The sequence below is a fragment of the Cetorhinus maximus genome, chromosome 10 (assembly GCF_964194155.1).
Source record: "Cetorhinus maximus chromosome 10, sCetMax3.hap1.1, whole genome shotgun sequence".
In the NCBI taxonomy this organism is placed as follows: domain Eukaryota; kingdom Metazoa; phylum Chordata; class Chondrichthyes; order Lamniformes; family Cetorhinidae; genus Cetorhinus; species Cetorhinus maximus.
Genome location: NC_135888.1, coordinates 136079275 through 136097322, shown reverse-complemented (window position 1 = coordinate 136097322; position 18048 = coordinate 136079275). Strand labels below are relative to the sequence as shown.

Genomic DNA, 18048 nt, shown 5'->3' with positions numbered 1-18048 from the left:
AAGACTGGGTAAACCGTGGGGCATTGTCATTTATATCTGAAACTTCCACCCGAATGGTTTTCTTGGATGTGAGAGGAGGATTTCCTGAATCCGTGCATGTTATAGTGACGTCATACTTGGAGGCATTTTCACGGTCCAGTGAATGTTGAACAAGTAATCCATAATAATTCTTCAAAGAGGAATCTAATTTAAAGGGTAGTTTTTTCGATATTTGGCATTGTACCTGCCCATTCCGTCCAGAATCTTTATCTGCTGCACTAAACAGGGCGACAACAGTTCCAACTGGGGCGTCTTCTGAGACTGTACTGGACAAAGACGTCAATGTCAACTCAGGGGCGTTATCATTCACATCAATAATATCCACCAGCACATCACAGTGCTCGCGAACTGCGTCAGGACCATTATCCATTGCTTGTATGTTAATCTCAAAGGCTTTGTTCTCTTCATAGTCCAGATTCCCCTTTAACCTGATTTCACCAGTTTTGGAATTCACGTCAAAAAGTTCCCGAACTCTAGCAGAAGAATGGCCACTGAGCGAGTACGTTACCTCTCCATTGGGACCATCGTCCAAGTCAGTGGCATTTAATATGATTACTCGAGTCCCTGTGGGTGCTGTTTCCAATAGGCTGACACTGTAAACTGACTGGGAAAAAACAGGGGCGTTGTCGTTTGCATCCTTCACTATGATTGTGACCTGAACCATGCCGGATCTCACAGGGACACCGCCGTCCTTGGCTATTAACGTTAACATGTGGCGAGATTCCGATTCTCTGTCCAAGGAACTCTGCAGCACCAATACTGGCAACTTCCCTTCTCCACTGCGCATCTGTACATCGAGAGTAAAATAATCGTTCGGAATGAGCTCGTAGGTTTGCAATGAGTTAGTTCCAATGTCCGGATCGTGCGCAGCCTCGAGCGGAAAGCGCGTACCCGGCGTAGAAAGCTCTGAGATTTCAAGGCGGATTTGTGTCTTTGGGAAACTGGGAGCATTGTCATTCACATCGAGAATCTCCACTTCAACCTGGTACAGCTTTAAGGGATTTTCAAGCAAACCGTCCAAGGATATCACACAACTCAAACTAGGCCCGCAAATCTGTTCTCTGTCAATTTTCTCCTTTACAAGTAAAATGCCAGTGTCCAAATTTATGTCCACATATTGTTTCCTGGGACCGGGTACAATCCGAAAACGGCGAGCCGAGAGCTGCTTTATATCTAAACCCAAATCATCTGCGATATTCCCAACAAAGGAGCCCAGTTGCAGTTCCTCAGGAATCGAGTAACGAATCTGACCAAACACTAGATTCCACCAGGAGAATACACAGTAAAATAATTGGCATTTCAGCAACCAATATATTTTATATCTCATTTCCAGCGAGAAACATTCCCCTTGTTTCAGAACGTGTCCGTATCATGAATTATCCTTTTTACAGCTATATCAATATATTTTAAAGCTGGAAAAACTGCGATGTAGCAAATACCTGAATGATTATGAATCGCTCGGATTATTTCATTTAAATCTTCTGTGTTTGTCTAAAATTGCCAGTGGTTTTTTTTGCAGAAATCCTACCGAGCTGCTCGCTATCCAATTTTACACTGCGTCTGATCGTGCGTGATGGTGGCTGAGTAGTGAAGGGGGCAGTCCGGATCCCCAATCACATCTCAGCTTCTGATTGGCGAACAGAGTCACATTGAAATTCGACCAATGAAAATACCGTTCATTTCTTAAAGCTGGAAGTTCTGAGATCAGCGCAGATTTTAGATTTATTGTTGCACAATTAAAATTTGAATGAAGTTTTTCTTTCACTACCTTATATTGCTTCTGTCTGTTGCCAAAATTACTGTAGGACTGAATTGCAACGAAGATCTTAAGACTCAAGCTCATAGAATATGCGATGCAAGAAATCGAAAAACAAATAAATAAGAACCTAACGAGTCATCACAATTTATTGCCACATTAATTCATTTCAATTTATAACCCATCTAGGATATTGCGTTATGGTTTTCCATCCCCAAGTTGCTGTTAATCCTCACCAATGAAAGACTAATTGATTTCGTCATTCTCCTATACAATTAAACACTGGACATTGCTGTACTGACACTTCTTAGTTCATCCGTTTCCCTTCCAGACATACGGTTAGGCATCTGAATAGTAGGTTATCTGACCTACGATAATCTCAATTCTCTCCACATATCCACCAGCCTGTGAAAAAATGTGTTCTTACCTGGGACCTTGCATGAATATCGGTAATAATATAGTTAACCCCCCACCCACAGTGTTACTTTCAGGTCCAGGTTATGTGGTCTGACATCTTCAATATCATCTTCAATATTTTCACGGCATGCATACATGATCCCCTCCACCCTCTTCTAAAGTGTAGTATAATGTAAATCCTTAAACTATTCGAAAACACCTAATCCCAAAGATCTACAATCCGCATGGTCCCTTTTCCAGTTCTAAGGCAGGAAATATATTTTTCATCAATACGACAGACCATACTCCAGAATTGGCCATATAATTAATTTGCATAATGTAAGCATAATAACCCGCTTTGACTCGAAACCATTAACTTCTAGGTATTGCCTGTTTTCAATTTGTTATATTGCTATCTCTTTCTCATTGCAAAGACACTTTCCCTGTTTAATATCTGATCGCTTCCGTTTTTTCTTACTTTTGCTACCCGATCATATACGTATTGGCCTATTTTGATCCACATTAGATGCATTTCATAGCTTAAAACAATTTTCATAATTGTTAAATATGACTCTGAAAACAATCATTTTCTTCCACCTCACCATCCGCCCACACCTATGCATCGCTGGGGAAAGTAATTACATGACTACAGTGTGATTTACAAACAAAGCTCGGGACCCGAGACAGGATCCATGCCAGGAAATTCTCCTGTCACTTTCTAAACTTAAACACATAGGAAGCATTGACTTCATTCCACACACTCTAAATGCTCAAACGTAAGTATCCTGTGACGAACTCTGAGCATGCACAGGACCATGCAATTAAAGGACACTTTCCTTGACAACAGACTACGAATTTCAGCCAGGCACTGTAAACCTGGTTTGTTTCTAATTGTTATGGTGTCGGGGCAACAGTTCTAACCAATCAATATCAGGACGTTTTTGAAGAGCAGATCATCTTAATTGACCAGGTTGTACTGGCTTTTAGAAAAATCACAGTCTTCTCGTAGCAAGGCATTGTTCATTTCGTCTAAACAACATGCTATCTAGTCTTAAAATCCAGAACCATTCTCACTTCTGGACTGCTGCCAAATGTCCATTCAAAATCTTCGTTAACAATGCCTATGAATTTACCCTAGCTTAGACAACTCTCTGGGAATTCTATTATATTTTACGGAGCAGCCTATCATTTCTAAAAGCATCTTAGAATTTCTCTGCTCCCTGACTGTCACTTGCAGTGTCCTGCGAATGATTCAGAATGTCTCAATTTGGATGGCCAGCGGACTTATCAGCAGTATAGTTTGTTACTTCTTTTTGAATACTGAAACAGATTGGTTGTCCTACGGAGCCAAATTGCTGCATTCGTAGAACTCTGAAAAATGTTAGTCGGTCCACTATAAATTACTATTTTCTAACCATTATTTTGTGGTGATTCACCAAAGCTACAATCTCCTGTTCTAATTACCCACCTTGATCTTATTCATGCAAATTTGGGCCACATTTTTACATGTGTTGATCAAATTTCAAATCCAGGAGCGAAGGTTGGCATATTGCAAGAGCACTCAGCCCTCTTTGCTTAAATGTAGGGGTTTCAATTCCAACCATGCTAATTGGATGAAATTACCTTCTCCCTTTATTGCTGTTAAGCATCAGACATTACAGGTACCAAATTTCGACCATCACTTTAGAATGCAATGGGATCTGAAGGATGTGTGGATTTAGACTGTGGACCCACCTGCAGCCTTTCCCAAACACCGAGGATTTTTCCACTTGTTTACGCACGTAAACAAATCTCTTTTCACTGGGTATCTAAATATCAGTCCGAAGAAATACGACACCTATACCCTGCTGACAATAAAAAGATTCAAAATAAATATGTTTTAAATATTAACTTGATTTAAGTCAGCTTTTCAGCAGCTTAACTAAAGCCTAACGATGTAGGACTAGCTGATCAATGTAGAATGATTTGACAGTTGGAAACCTGTTGACTTTTTTTATTTGTTCATGGGATGTGGGCATAACTGGCTAGGCCAGCATTTATAGCCGATCCCCAATTGCCCTTGAGGAGGTGGCGGTGAGCTGCCTTCTTGAACCGCTGCAGTCCAAGTGGTGTAGGTGCATCCATAGTGCTGTTAGGAAGGGAGTTCCAGGATTTTGACCCAGCGACAGTGAAGGAATGGCGGTATATTTCAAAGTCAGGCTGTTGAGTGACTTGGAGGGGAACTTCCAGGTGGTGGCATTGCCATGTGTCTGCTGCCCTTGTCCTTCTAGAAGGTAGAGGTCCCAGGTTTGGAAGGTGCTGTTGAAGGAGCCTTGTTGAGTTGCTACAGTGCATCTTGCAGATGGTACACACTGCTGCCATTGTGCATCGATGGTGGAGGGAGTGAATGTTGAAGGTGATGGATGGGTTGCCAGGCAAGTGTACTGTTTTGTCCTGGACAATGCCGAGCTTCTTGAGTGTTGTTGGAGCTGCCCTCATCCAGGCAATTACATCACGCTCATGAATTGTGCCTTGTAGATGGTGCACAGAAATTGGGGAGTCAGGAGGTGAGATACTTTCTACAGAATTCCCAGCCTCAGACCTGCTCTTGTGGTAACAGTATTTATATCCCTGGGCCGGTTCAGTTTCTGGTCAGTGGTAACCCCCGAGAATGTTTATATTAGTTAGTGAGAACTACCGAACTGTGACCCTGACAACTAGGAATTAACTGACTAGTTTACAGGACCTGGGTTAACCTGCTATTGCACTATCAACAAAAATAAAAGTATTCGGTACTTGCACGGTTTCGTGAATACACACAATCCTCACAAGATTTAAACATTAAAAGAGTGTGGAACAAAGTCATCATTCCTGATACATTTAAGTAATTAAAGTGGGTTTATAAATTGTCAACAGACAACATGGAATTGCACAACACATTTTAAACTCAGCTTGAAAATGCAGCAAGTTACATATAATTACGAAAGAATGCAAATATATCCTCCAAGATACCACTACACACTAATGATACAGGGCCGCTGTCATGAAGTACAAAGCGCAGAAAGCTGCGAATGTTGATTTCAAGTTATTAATTCGATCCTATTAATTTCAACGTGCAGGATGTTCCCAGATATATCTGTATATCCAAATCAAATCTGAGAAGATCTCACAGACGTCGCTAAAGCACCTCACCTCATTGTTTGCAGGGTTGGTGTCATTTTCAGAATTAATCATTTCAGTGTTTTCTTTCCTCAGAGACTTATTCCGGAGATAATTCTTGTCTGTCGATGACCTGCATGTATTGGGGGTTATGAAGTCTCTCTTTGTTGACTGCAATGTTGAACATGACTCGTAGCGGAAACTCTGAGAAAGTGGATCACCCCCGAATACCTCTACATAGTTCGGGGGTATCTGAAGGTTTCTACTGGCCTTTTGAATTCCATTCAGAGAATTTCTCGTTTCAAAGCAGCAACAAAGACTCAGGGAACAGTGCTGACCACCCAAAGCATTTCTGCTTTTATGAACCTTGACAGCGAGAATAATTAAAATCACTAGAAAAATGATAGAAATTACTCCTAATGCTATGACCAAGGAAAGGCTCAGCTCAGGAGTGAACCCTTCATCGTCAGACGATCCACTGACGCTGGAGAATGTTTCAGTGTCACCACCTACCACAGATAAGATGATGGTCACTGTGGCAGAAAGTGATGGTGTTCCATTATCTTTTACCACAATCACCAACCTTTGCTTAGAGGCATCTTTATTGGCAATACGACGGATAGTCCAAATTTCCCCAGTGTTTGGTGAAATAGTAAAAAGGTTATGCTGGGTAGCCTGAAAAATGGAATAAGAAAGGCGAGCGTTCTGACCGGCGTCAGCATCAGTGGCCGATACCTTGGTAACCAAGTAGCCTGGTTCTGCAAACCTGGATATTGTCTCTACTGCTATTGACCCATATTCGGCTAATGGACGCACGATCACTGGAACATTGTCATTCTGATCAAGGATAATAACACTCACTGAGACATTACTGACGTGTGGTGGGGTTCCAGAGTCCATGGCCTGAGCTTGGAACTGAAAGTTTTTCAATTTCTCGTAGTCAAAGGATCTCTGAGCTAATATGACCCCAGTCTCCGAATTAACAGAGATGTAAGTGGATACCGAGGCGTTCTGAACTTGCGTCTCCAGGATAGAGTATTTTAGCCGAGCGTTCTGTCCAACATCTGGATCAAAGGCTGAAATGAAAAATATAGAAGCGCCAATAACATTGTTCTCCATGACACTTGCTGTATATAAAGACTGTTTAAACCGTGGGGCATTGTCATTTATATCGGAAACCTCCACCCGAATGTTTTTCTTGGATGTGAGAGGAGGATTTCCTGAATCTGTGCATGTAATAGTGACGTCATACTTGGAGGCATTCTCACGATCCAGTGAATGTTGAACAAATAGTGCATAATAATTCTTCAACGAAGAATCTAGTTTAAAGGGTAGTTTATTTGATATTTGACATTGAACCTGCCCATTCCGTCCCGAATCTTTATCTGCTGCACTGAACAGAGCGACTACAGTTCCAACTGGAGCATTTTCTGAGATTGTACTGGACAAAGACGTCAATGTCACCTCAGGCGCGTTATCATTCACATCAATAATATCCACAAAAACATCACAGTGTCCTGGAACTGCATCCGGGCTCCTGTCCATTGCTTGGATGTTAATCTCAAACGCCTTGTTCTCTTCATAGTCCAGATTCCCCTTTAATCTGATTTCTCCAGTTGTGGAATCCACGTCAAAAAGTTCCCGAACTCGAGCAGATGAATGGCCACTGAGCGAGTACGTTATCTCTCCATTGAGACCATCGTCCAAGTCAGTGGCATTTAATATGATTACCCGAGTCCCTGTGGGTGCCGTTTCCAATAGGCTGACTCTGTAAACTGACTGGGGAAAAACAGGGGCGTTGTCGTTTGCATCCTTTACTATGATTGTGACCTGAACCGTGCCGGATCTCACAGGGACCCCGCCGTCCTTGGCTATTAACGTTAACATGTGGCGGGATTCCGTTTCTCTGTCCAAGGAACTCTGCAGCACCAATACTGGCAACTTCCCTTCTCCACTGCGCACATCGAGAATAAAGTAATCGTTTGGAAGAATCTCGTAGGTTTGCACTGAGTTAGTTCCAATATCCGGATCGTGCGCGGACTCGAGGGGAAAGCGTGTTCCCGCCGTCGCGATCTCTGAGATTTCAAGGCGGATTTGTGTCTTTGGGAAACTGGGAGCATTGTCATTCACATCGAGAATCTCCACTTCAACCTGGTACAGCTTTAAAGGATTTTCAAGCAAACCGTTCGATGATATCACACAACTCAAACTAGGCCCGCAAATCTGTTCTCTGTCAATTTTTTCCTTGAGAAATAAAACGCCAGTGTCCAAATTTATATCCACATATTGTTTCCTTGGACCGGGTACAATCCGAAAACGGCGAGCCGAGAGCTGCTTTATATCGAAACCCAAATCATCTGCGATATTCCCAACAAAGGAGCCCAGTTGCAGTTCCTCTGGAATCGAGTAACGAATCTGCCCAAACACGAGATTCCACCAGGAGAATACACAGTAAAATAATTGGCATTTCAGCAACCAATATATTTTATATCTCATTTCCAGCGAGAAACATTCCCCTTGTTTCAGAAAGTGCCTGTACCATGAATTATCCTTTTTACAGCTATATCAAAATATTTTAAAGCTGCGATGTAGCAAATACCTGAATGTTTTACGAATCGCTTGGATTATTCCATTTCAATCTTCTATTTCTGTCTAAAATTGCCAGTGGATTCGTGCAGAAATCCTGCCGAGCTGCTCGCTATCCAATTTTACACTGCGTCTGATCGTGCGTGTTGGTGGCTGGGTATTGAAGGGGGCAGTCCGGATCCCCAATCACATCTCAGCTTCTGATTGGTGAACAGAGGCACATTGAAATTCGACCAATCAGAACAGCGCTCATTTCTTAAAGCTAGATGTCCTGAAATATGCACAGATGCTTAGATTTATTGTTGTACAATTAAAAATGGAATGAAGAATTTCTTTCAGTAATCTGCATTATCTCTGAAAAAGATCTCTGGAACCCAATTATAACAAACATCCTAACTGTCAGTGTTGTGGAATATGCGATGGAAACAATGAAAATACAAATAAATAGGCACCTAACGAGCGAGCATAACTCATTGGCCCAATTAATTTAATTCAATTTATAAACCGTGTATGATTCTTCTGTCACAGCTTTCCATCCCGAAGAGGCTATTGAATCTCACTAAAGGGAGAGTAAGTTCGTCACTTTTTAGTACAGCACTTGAGTACTGCTCAAAAAGAGACCTATTGTCGAAGCTTTTCCGATTTGCACTCATCAGGACAAATGCAAGAATGCCAATTTTTAAGGGCGAAATAATTTATAGCGCATGAGGAGAGGTTCCTAATATGTTGGAATGTCGACTCTGAATGATCAAGGTCCGGAGGATATAAATGATCTAGATCTTGATGTGCAGGGGACAATTTCAATGTTTGCGGATGACATAAAACTTGGGGAAATTGTAAACTGTGAGGGGGGCAGTGTAGAACTTCAAAAGGACATTGACACTTTGGTGGGGTGGGCAGATAGGTGGCAGATAATGTTCTTTGTGGAGGAGTGTTGTGGTACATTTTGGGACAAAGGACATGGAGAGACAGTATAAACTAAATGGTACTATTCTAAAGGGCGTGCATGATCAGGGATACCTGGGTGTATATGTGCTCAAGTCATTAAAGGTGGCAGGAGAGGTAGAAAGAGCTGTTTCTAAAGCATACTGTATTCTAGGCTTCATTAATAGGGGTATAGAGTACAAAAGCAGGGAGGTTATGATGAACTTATATAAGGCACTGGTTAGACCTCAGCTGAAGTATTGTGTACAGTTCTGGGCAGCACACTATAGGAAGGATGTGAACGCATTGGAGAGAGTGCAGAAGAAGTTTACGAGAATGGCTCCAGGGATGAGGCACTTCTGTTATGAGGAAGGATTGGAAATTTGGGACTGTTTTCCTCGGAGAGGAGAAGGCTAAAAGGAAACTTGATAGAAGTTTTCAAAATCATGAGGGGTCTGGACAGATTAGATAGGGAGAAAATGTTCCCGCTCGTAAACAAATCGTGAACTAGAGGGCACAATTATAAAGTGTTTTGCAAAAGAAGCAAATGTGAGTTGAGAAAAAGCTTTTTCACACAGTGAGTAGTTAGGGTTTGGAATGCACTGCCTGGAAGTGTGGTGGAGGCAGGTTCAACTGAAGCATCCAAGAGGGCATTGGATGATTATTTAAATAGAAACGATGTGCAGGGTCATGGGGAAAGGGCAGGAGATTGGCACTAAGTTGAAATGCTTAGAGAGCGGGTGCAGAGACGATAAGCAGCGTGAAAAATCTGTGATTCTGTGACGTGTTGCCATGGAGAATGCACTTGCCCCAACACTTCTGTTTTATTTGAAAAAGGCGTGGAGATTCCCCTTTAGCCTGCAGAGGACAGGGCTCTGTGTACAAACATACGAAGATCCTAGCAAGTCTAAGTGAGCTACATTGCGAGCCCGACTGATAATCTTGAATTGGTGGTTATTGTAATTCGTAGCACATTCGGGATTGGTGAGCAAATCCTGCCGATTACAGAATTATGTCTAATGTTAGACATTAAGTTCTGAGTTTTGCAAGCATGGGCTGGTTGAATATTGGCTGGTTGGTGCCCAGTCTACCTTACATATCCCTGGAAGGGTTAGGTATCTGAAAACAAAGGGCAACAGTTAGCAGCTAGCTTGCTGTTTCACACAGCTACTATGCAGTAGCAACACGAGTTACATTTTTCACTAACAGGATGCTGTGCTCAAGCCAATCAGATGTTCTTCCTAACACACAAAGGAGTAACCTCGTATATGAATTTCACTACTAGTGCGATGTCAGGTACACAAGCTGTTCATCCCAACAGCTGGTGAATTGTGTGAAACTCTGTGTCCATTCGGCTCATAACCATAGTCAACCAGCCCATGCTTCCAAAACGCAGAATATAATGGCTAATGTTAGATATGATTCTGCAATTGGCCAGCGTTTGCTCAACAATCCCGACTGTGCTAAGAATTACACCAATAATGAATTTAAGATTATCATTTGAGCTCGTAATTTTGCTCTCTTAGCCTTGCTAGGAGCTACATATATTCATACAGAAGGAGCTGTTGTCTGCAGGGAAAGGGAACATGCCCGGGCACTGTACATTTGTGATTTAAACAGAAACATGGGGGTCAATGGATCTCTGTGGAAATGCCTCGACCAGTCGGAGTCAATTGCCAAACAATCAGCACCCTTTTCTCATGCAGCATAAATTGTTGGTCCCTTTGAAATTTACCATTCTTGCACCTGTCCCGATAAGTAGAAGATGAAAGGCATCGACTACATGCCTCTTTTTTCAGCAATACTGAAGACTAATTTTTCCCCTCAATCTCCTGTAAACTTTATCAATTGGGACTACTGTATTGAAATTTCCATATCCTCCACTTCTCTTCCATTCAGCTAACCATCTGATTAGAGTGTTCACGACCTAACATAAACTCCATTCTCTGAGCCACATATGCATTAACATGTACAAAAATGTGTTTGAATCTTGAATCTTGCATGAATATCGAGAATTATATTCCTAAAGCACACCCCTCTGGTCTTACACTCAGGTCCAAGGTAATCGTCTGTTATCTTCAATTTCATCTATAGCGTTCAATATTTTAAATGCACGCATACATGACCCTTTTATCCTCTTTTCTAAAATGAAAGTGAACCATACATCTCGGTCCTTAAACTGTTCAAAGACACCTAATTCCAAATGCTTAAAATCATCATATTCGACTTTCAAGTTCTAAGGCAGGAAATATATTTTTGATCAATACTACAGACCACAATCCAGAATTGGCCAAGTAATTGATTTGCATAATAATTTGTCATGACTCTAAACCATTAACTTTTAAGTGTTTCTACATTCCTAATTTGCTATATTACCAACTCTTTCTCATTGACTACGCCCTTTCAGTGTTTAATATCTGATCACTCACATCTTCTTACTCATTGTATCTGATCATACACATATTAGCTTATTTTTATCCACGACAAATACATTTTGTATCTTAAAGGAATTTTTATAGTTGTTAAATGTCGCTGAAAATAATCATTTTTCTATAACCTGCCCACACATCTGTGTGCCACTGGGAAACGTCTATGAAGACCGTGCCAGGGTGTTTCACTGATCCTTTCTAAAGTTAAATGCATAGGAAATGTTGACCCGATTCCACATACTGTAAATGTTGAAATGTAAGTACCTTGTGAGGAACTCGGGCCATACACATAACGGTGCAAGTATTGAACACTTTCTTTGACAACAGCCTAGGAATTTCAGCTAGATGCTCTAAACCAGATGGTTAGTTCTTAGTGGTTATGGCATCAGTGTGTGAGTTATACCAATTAATATCAGGACATTTTTGAATATCGGATCAATCTAAACTGATCAGGTTGCCTTGTATCCTAGGAAAATCATGACAGTCTTCTGGCAGTAAATCAATCTTCATTTCATCTCGAGACAATCTGCCATCAATTCTATGAGTCTTAAAATGCAGAACCATTCTCACTTCTGAACTGTTGTGAAATGTCCACTGAAAATCTTCCTTAATGATAGCTCTATATTTATCCTCGCTTAGGTAACTCCCAGGATATGTTAATATATTTCATTTGGAGCCTATCATTTGCAAACCTGTCTTAGCATTTCTGTACTCACCAGCTGTCACTTGTAACTGCAAATGATTCCGAAATGTTTTCTCAATTTGCATGTTAGGTGGACTCGAATATAATCACTAGTATAGTTCGTTAGTTTTTTTTTTAACACTGTATTGAAACTGAATAGTTGTCCTTAGATCCCTAGGTGCTTTATTCATAGATGTCTGAAAAATGTCAGCAGGTCCACTCTAAGTGTCTATTTCATTATACTTATGTTGCAGTGATTTACCAAACCTGCAACTTTCTGTTCTAAATATGCAAAGTTGGGCTGCAGTTTCAACAAATGTTGATCAAATTTCAAATCCAGGAGAGATGTTTGACATAATGCATTATCAGACAGCCCTTGTTGAATACTGCAGGGGGTTCAATTCAGCTCAGACTAATTGGATGAAATCATCATCTTTTCAGCTGTTAAGGGCCAGACACTACAGGTACCAAACTTCTACGTACCTTTAGAGTGTAATGGCATCTAAGGTGTGAGTGGAATTGGACAACAATCTCATCTGAAATGTTCCCTAAACAGTGAGCATACTTTCCATTTCTTTATGCATGTGAATTGGTCTCTTTTCACTGGTATCTAAATATCAGTTCCAAGAAATATGACACTTATACCCTGTCGACACTAAAGCAATCCAAATATCTTTTAATTATTGAATTAGCCCAAAGTCAGTTTTTATGTAGCTTAAATGAAGTGGAATAATATAGGGCTACCGGATCAATTTAGAATAAACCGATTCCCAGAAACATGATAATATTAGTTAATTAGTACTACTGCACTATGACTGCAACAACTAGTAACTAGCCAACAGGTTTGCAGGACTATGTGGAACTCCTATTCTTCTATCAAGTGATATGTTCTGTACTTGCATGGTTTCGTGTATGCACAGAGTTCCTCACAAGTTGGTGAGATTTAAATGTTTAAAGTGTGTTGGATATAGGCAACAATTCGTGGCATTTAAGGAAACCCCAGGTTGTACAGCAGATGCCAACAGACAACATAGCCTCCCAGAAAAAAATGCAAACTCGGCTTGACAGTGTAATAATTTACATGTAATCATAAAATAATGCAAATACAACCTACAAGATACCATTACACAGTATGACACACGGATGTTGACAGGAAATAGAAACATGGCACAAAACTGCAAAAGAGGGCTGTAAGGTAATACTTCTATCATTTTATTTCAACGTGCAGGATTTCCTTAAATATATCTATAAAGCGAAATTAAGTCTGAGAAGGTCTTATTGACTTTTTAAAAGCATCTCACCTCACTATTTACATTGTTGCTGTAATTTTCGGAATTACTCATTTTCATGTTTTCTTTCCTGATAGAATCATTCCGAAAATAATTCTTGTCTGTCGATGACCTGCATGTATTGGGAGTTATGAAGTCTCTCTTTGTTGACTGCAATGTTGAACATGACTCATAGCGGAAACTCTGAGAAAGTGGATCACCCCCGAATACTTCAACATAGTTCGGGGGTATCTGAAGGTTTCGACTGGCCTTTTGAATTCCATTCAGAGAATTTCTCGTTTCAAAGCAGCAACAAAGACTCAGGGAACAGTGCTGACCACCCAAAACATTTCTGTTTTTATGAACTTTCACAGCGAGAATAATTAAAATCACCAGAAAAATGATAGAAATTACTCCTAATGCTATGACCAAGGAAAGGCTCAGATCAGGAGTGAACCCTTCATCTTCAGACGATCCACTGACGCTGGAGAATGTTTCAATGTCACCACCTACCACAGATAAGATGATGGTCACTGTGGCAGAAAGTGATGGTGTTCCATTATCTTTTACCACAATCACCAACCTTTGCTTAGAGGCATCTTTATTGGCAATACGACGGATAGTCCAAATTTCCCCAGAGTCTGGTGAAATAGTAAAAAGGTTATGCTGGGTAGCCTGAAAAATGGAATAAGAAAGGCGAGCGTTCTGACCGGCGTCAGCATCAGTGGCCGATACCTTGGTAACCAAGTAGCCTGGTTCTGCAAACCTGGATATTGTCTCTACAGCTGTTTTCCCATACTCGGCTAATGGACGCACGATCACTGGAACATTGTCATTCTGATCGAGGATAATAACATTCACTGAGACATTACTGGCGAGTGGTGGGGTTCCAGAGTCCATGACCTGAGCTTGGAACTGAAAATTTTTCAAATTCTCGTAGTCAAAGGATCTCTGAGCTAATATGACCCCAGTCTCCGAGTTAATAGAAATGTAAGTGGATACCGAGGCGTTCTGAACTTGCGTCTCCAGGATAGAGTATTTTAGTCGAGCGTTCTGTCCAACATCTGGATCAAAGGCTGTAATGGAAAATATAGAAGCGCCAATAACATTGTTCTCCATGACGCTTGCTGTGTATAAAGACTGTGTAAACCGCGGGGTATTGTCATTTACATCTGAAACCTCCACCCGAATGCTTTTCTTGGATGTGAGAGGGGGATTTCCTGAATCTGTGCATGTAATAGTGACGTCATACTTGGAGGCATTTTCACGATCCAGTGCATGTTGAACAAGTAATGCGTAATAATTCTTCAAAGAAGATTCTAGTTTAAAGGGTAGTTTATTTGATGTTTGGCATTGTACCTGCGCATTCGTTCCCGTATCTTTATCTGCTACACGGAACAGAGCGACTACAGTTCCAACTGGAGCATCTTCTGAGACTGTACTGGACAAAGACGTCAATGTCACCTCAGGCGGGTTATCATTCACGTCAATAATATCCACAAAAACATTACAGTGCCCGGACATTGCGTCCGAACCCTTATCCATTGCTTGTACGTTAATCTGAAAGGCCTTGTTCTCTTCATAGTCCAAATTCCCTTTCAATCTGATTTCACCAGTTTTGGAATTCACGTCAAACTGTTCCCGAACTCGAGCAGAGGCATGACTACTGAGCGAGTACCTTATCTCTCCATTTGGGCCATCGTCCAAGTCAGTGGCATTTAATATGATTACCCGAGTCCCTGTGGGTGCCGTTTCCAATAGGCTGACTCTGTAAACTGACTGGGGAAAAACAGGGGCGTTGTCGTTTGCATCCTTCACTATGATTGTGACCTGAACCGTGCCGGATCTCACAGGGACCCCGCCGTCCTTGGCTATTAACGTTAACATGTGGCGGAATTCCGTTTCTCTGTCCAAGGAACTCTGCAGCACCAATACTGGCAAATTTCCTTCTCCACTGCGCACATCGAGAATAAAATAATCGTTGGGAAGGAGGTCGTAGGTTTGCAATGAGTTAGTTCCAATGTCCGGATCGTGCGCGGACTCGAGGGGAAAACGTGTTCCCGGTGTAGAACGCTCTGAGATTTCAAGGCGGATTTGTGTCTTTGGGAAACTGGGAGCATTGTCATTCACATCGAGAATCTCCACTTCAACCTGGTACAGCTTTAAGGGATTTTCAAGCAAACTGTCCAAGGAAATCACACAAATCAAACTAGGCCCGCAAATCTGTTCTCTGTCAATTTTTTCTTTTACAAATAAAATGCCAGTGTCCAAATTTATGTCCACGTATTGTTTCCTGGGACCGGGTACAATCCGAAAACGGCGAGTCGAGAGCTGCTTTATATCTAAACCCAAATCATCTGCGATATTCCCAACAAAGGAGCCCAGTTGCAGTTCTTCAGGAATCGAGTAACGAATCTGCCCAAACACGAGATTCCACCAGGAGAATACACAGTAAAATAATTGGCATTTCAGCAACCAATATATTTTATATCTCATTTCCAGCGAGAAACATTCCCCTTGTTTCAGAACGTGCCCGTATCATGAATTATCCTTTTTACAGTTATATCAATATATTACAAAGCCGGAACAACTGCGATGCAGCAAATACCTGAATGTTTTACGAATCGCACTTATTTTTTCATTTCAATCTTCAATTTTTGTCTAAAATTGCCAGTGGATTCGTGCAGAAATCCTACCGAGCTGCTCGCTATCCAATTTTACACTGCGTCTGATCGTGCGTGTTGGTGGCTGGGTAGTGAAGGGGGCAGTCCGGATCCCCAGTCATATCTCAGCTTCTGATTGGTGAACAGAGGCACATTGAAATTCGACCAATCAGAACAGCGCTCATTTCTTAAAGCTGGATGTTCTGAAACAACCACAGAAGTATACATTTATTGTTGCACTACTGAAAATTGATTAAAGGGTTTGTTTTACTATTCTGCATTCCTTCCATCTCTTGCGAACTTATCTCTAGGGCTCAATTATAATCAACAGTTTAAGCCTCTGGTTTGTATAAAAAACAATAAAAGAAATCAAAATAAAAAATAAATTGGAACCTGAGGAGTCAGCTTAACTCACTCGTTCTGTTAATTTCACCCAGTTCAGAATCTGTTTCATTATTTCGTCATGATGTCAATTCAATGTGACTAACAGAATAGAGAAGGGGGAACTGATGGTTGTGGTATATTTCGACTTTCAGCAAGCTTTTGATGAGGACCCACGCAAGAGATTAGTAAACAAAATCAGTGCACATGGGATTGGGGATAATGTACCGACGTCGAGTGAAAACTGTTTTGTGGAGAGAAACAGAGAGGAGGATTAAATGGGTTATTTTCAGGTTGCTTCATTGTGACTAGTGCGGTACCACAAGGATCAATGCTTGGGCCCCAGCTGTTCACAATGCTTATCAATGATTTGGAGGTGGGAATTAAATGTAATATTTCCAAGTTTGGAGATGACACAAAAACTAGGTGGAAGTGTGAGTTGTGAGGAGGATGCAAAGACACTTAAAGAGGATTTGGAGTGGCTAAGTGAGTTGGCAAAATTTTTGTTAGGTGGGATGTATTGTATGGAAACATGAGGTTATTCACTTTGGCAAGGAAAAACAGAAATATAGAGCATTTCTTAAACGGTGAGATGCTGGGAAGCAGTGAGTTTCAAAGGGACTTGGCTGCCCTTGTCCATGAGTCACTGAAAGCTAACATGCAGAAAAGCAAGCAATTAAGAAGACAAATTGTATGTTGGCCTTCATTACAAGATGATTTAAGTACACGAGTAAAGATGCATCACTGAAATTATATAGAGACTTGGTGGGACTACCCCTGGAATATTGTGTGCAGTTTTGGTGCCCTTACCAAAAGAAAAATATACTTGCCATAGAGGGAGTGCAACGAAGACTCATTAAATTAATTCCTGGGGTGGAGGGCTTGTCCTGTGAGGAAAGATTAAATAGTCTGGGCCTTTATCTCTGAGTGATCTCATTCGAACATACAATGTTCTTACAGGGCTGGACAGGATAGACGCAGGAAGGATTTTCCCTTGGCTGAGGGGCCTAGAACCAGGGGATGCAGCCTCAGGATAAGGGGCAGGTCATTTAGGACTGAGATGAGGAGGAATTTCTTCACTCAAGAAGGTGGTGAATCTTTGGAATTCTCTGCCCCAGAGGGCTGTGGAGGCTCAGTCATTGAGTATGTTCAAGACTGAGATCGATAGATTTCTACTTATTAAAAACATCTATGGATACGGGGATAATGCAGGAAAATCTTCTTGAAGTAGAAGATCAGCCATAATCTCATTGAAGGGCACAATGGGCTCGAAGGGGTGAATGGCCTGGGTGTCTGGAAATGGCTCCTATTTATTATGTTCTTATCCTCAAGCAGATATTGATTCTCATAAAAGAACTCTAAATGATATCCTTGTTTTCCTATAAAACTAATGAATCGACACTGCAGCACTGATATTTCCATAATCCTCCTCTTCTCGTCCAAACATCGAGCTAACCATCTTATTAGAATGTCATTTGATCAATCATGAACTCCTATCCCTGCGTCAAACATCCATTAACCTGTGAAAAAATATATGTTCTAACCCTGAACATTGCACAATTATTGAGACTTTTATAATAAGCACAGCGCCCATCGTCTTACACTCAGATCCAAGGATCCAAGTAGTTTATTATCTTCAATCACCTTTCGAGCTCAATATCTTAAAGGAATGCGCACATGGACACCTCCATCGCCTTTTCTAATGTGTAGTATGCATGTAATTCCTTAAGGTATTCGAAAACACCCAAAGAGCTAAAATCATCATGGTTACCTTTCAATTTCTAAG

At 41.2% G+C, this 18048-nt stretch overlaps 1 protein-coding gene across 1 annotated transcript; it reads right to left on the bottom strand.

Moving 5' to 3' along the window:
• Positions 1–5656: 5656 nt before the first annotated feature.
• LOC144686074 (protocadherin-10-like) lies at positions 5657–15817 on the bottom strand. The gene is made up of 2 exons (XM_078551231.1): positions 13585–15817; positions 5657–5813 (listed from the first exon to the last, which is right to left on the bottom strand). Exons 1-2 carry the CDS (start codon positions 15712–15714, stop codon positions 5796–5798), a joined length of 2148 nt encoding a protein of 715 aa, XP_078407357.1. The 5' UTR covers positions 15715–15817; the 3' UTR covers positions 5657–5795.
• Between the last annotated feature and the right edge of the window lie 2231 nt (positions 15818–18048).

Bases quoted from the DNA above. Each gene is read 5' to 3' on its own strand.
- LOC144686074 (XM_078551231.1), bottom strand. From the start codon at position 15,714: ATGAGATATAAAATATATTGGTTGCTGAAATGCCAATTATTTTACTGT.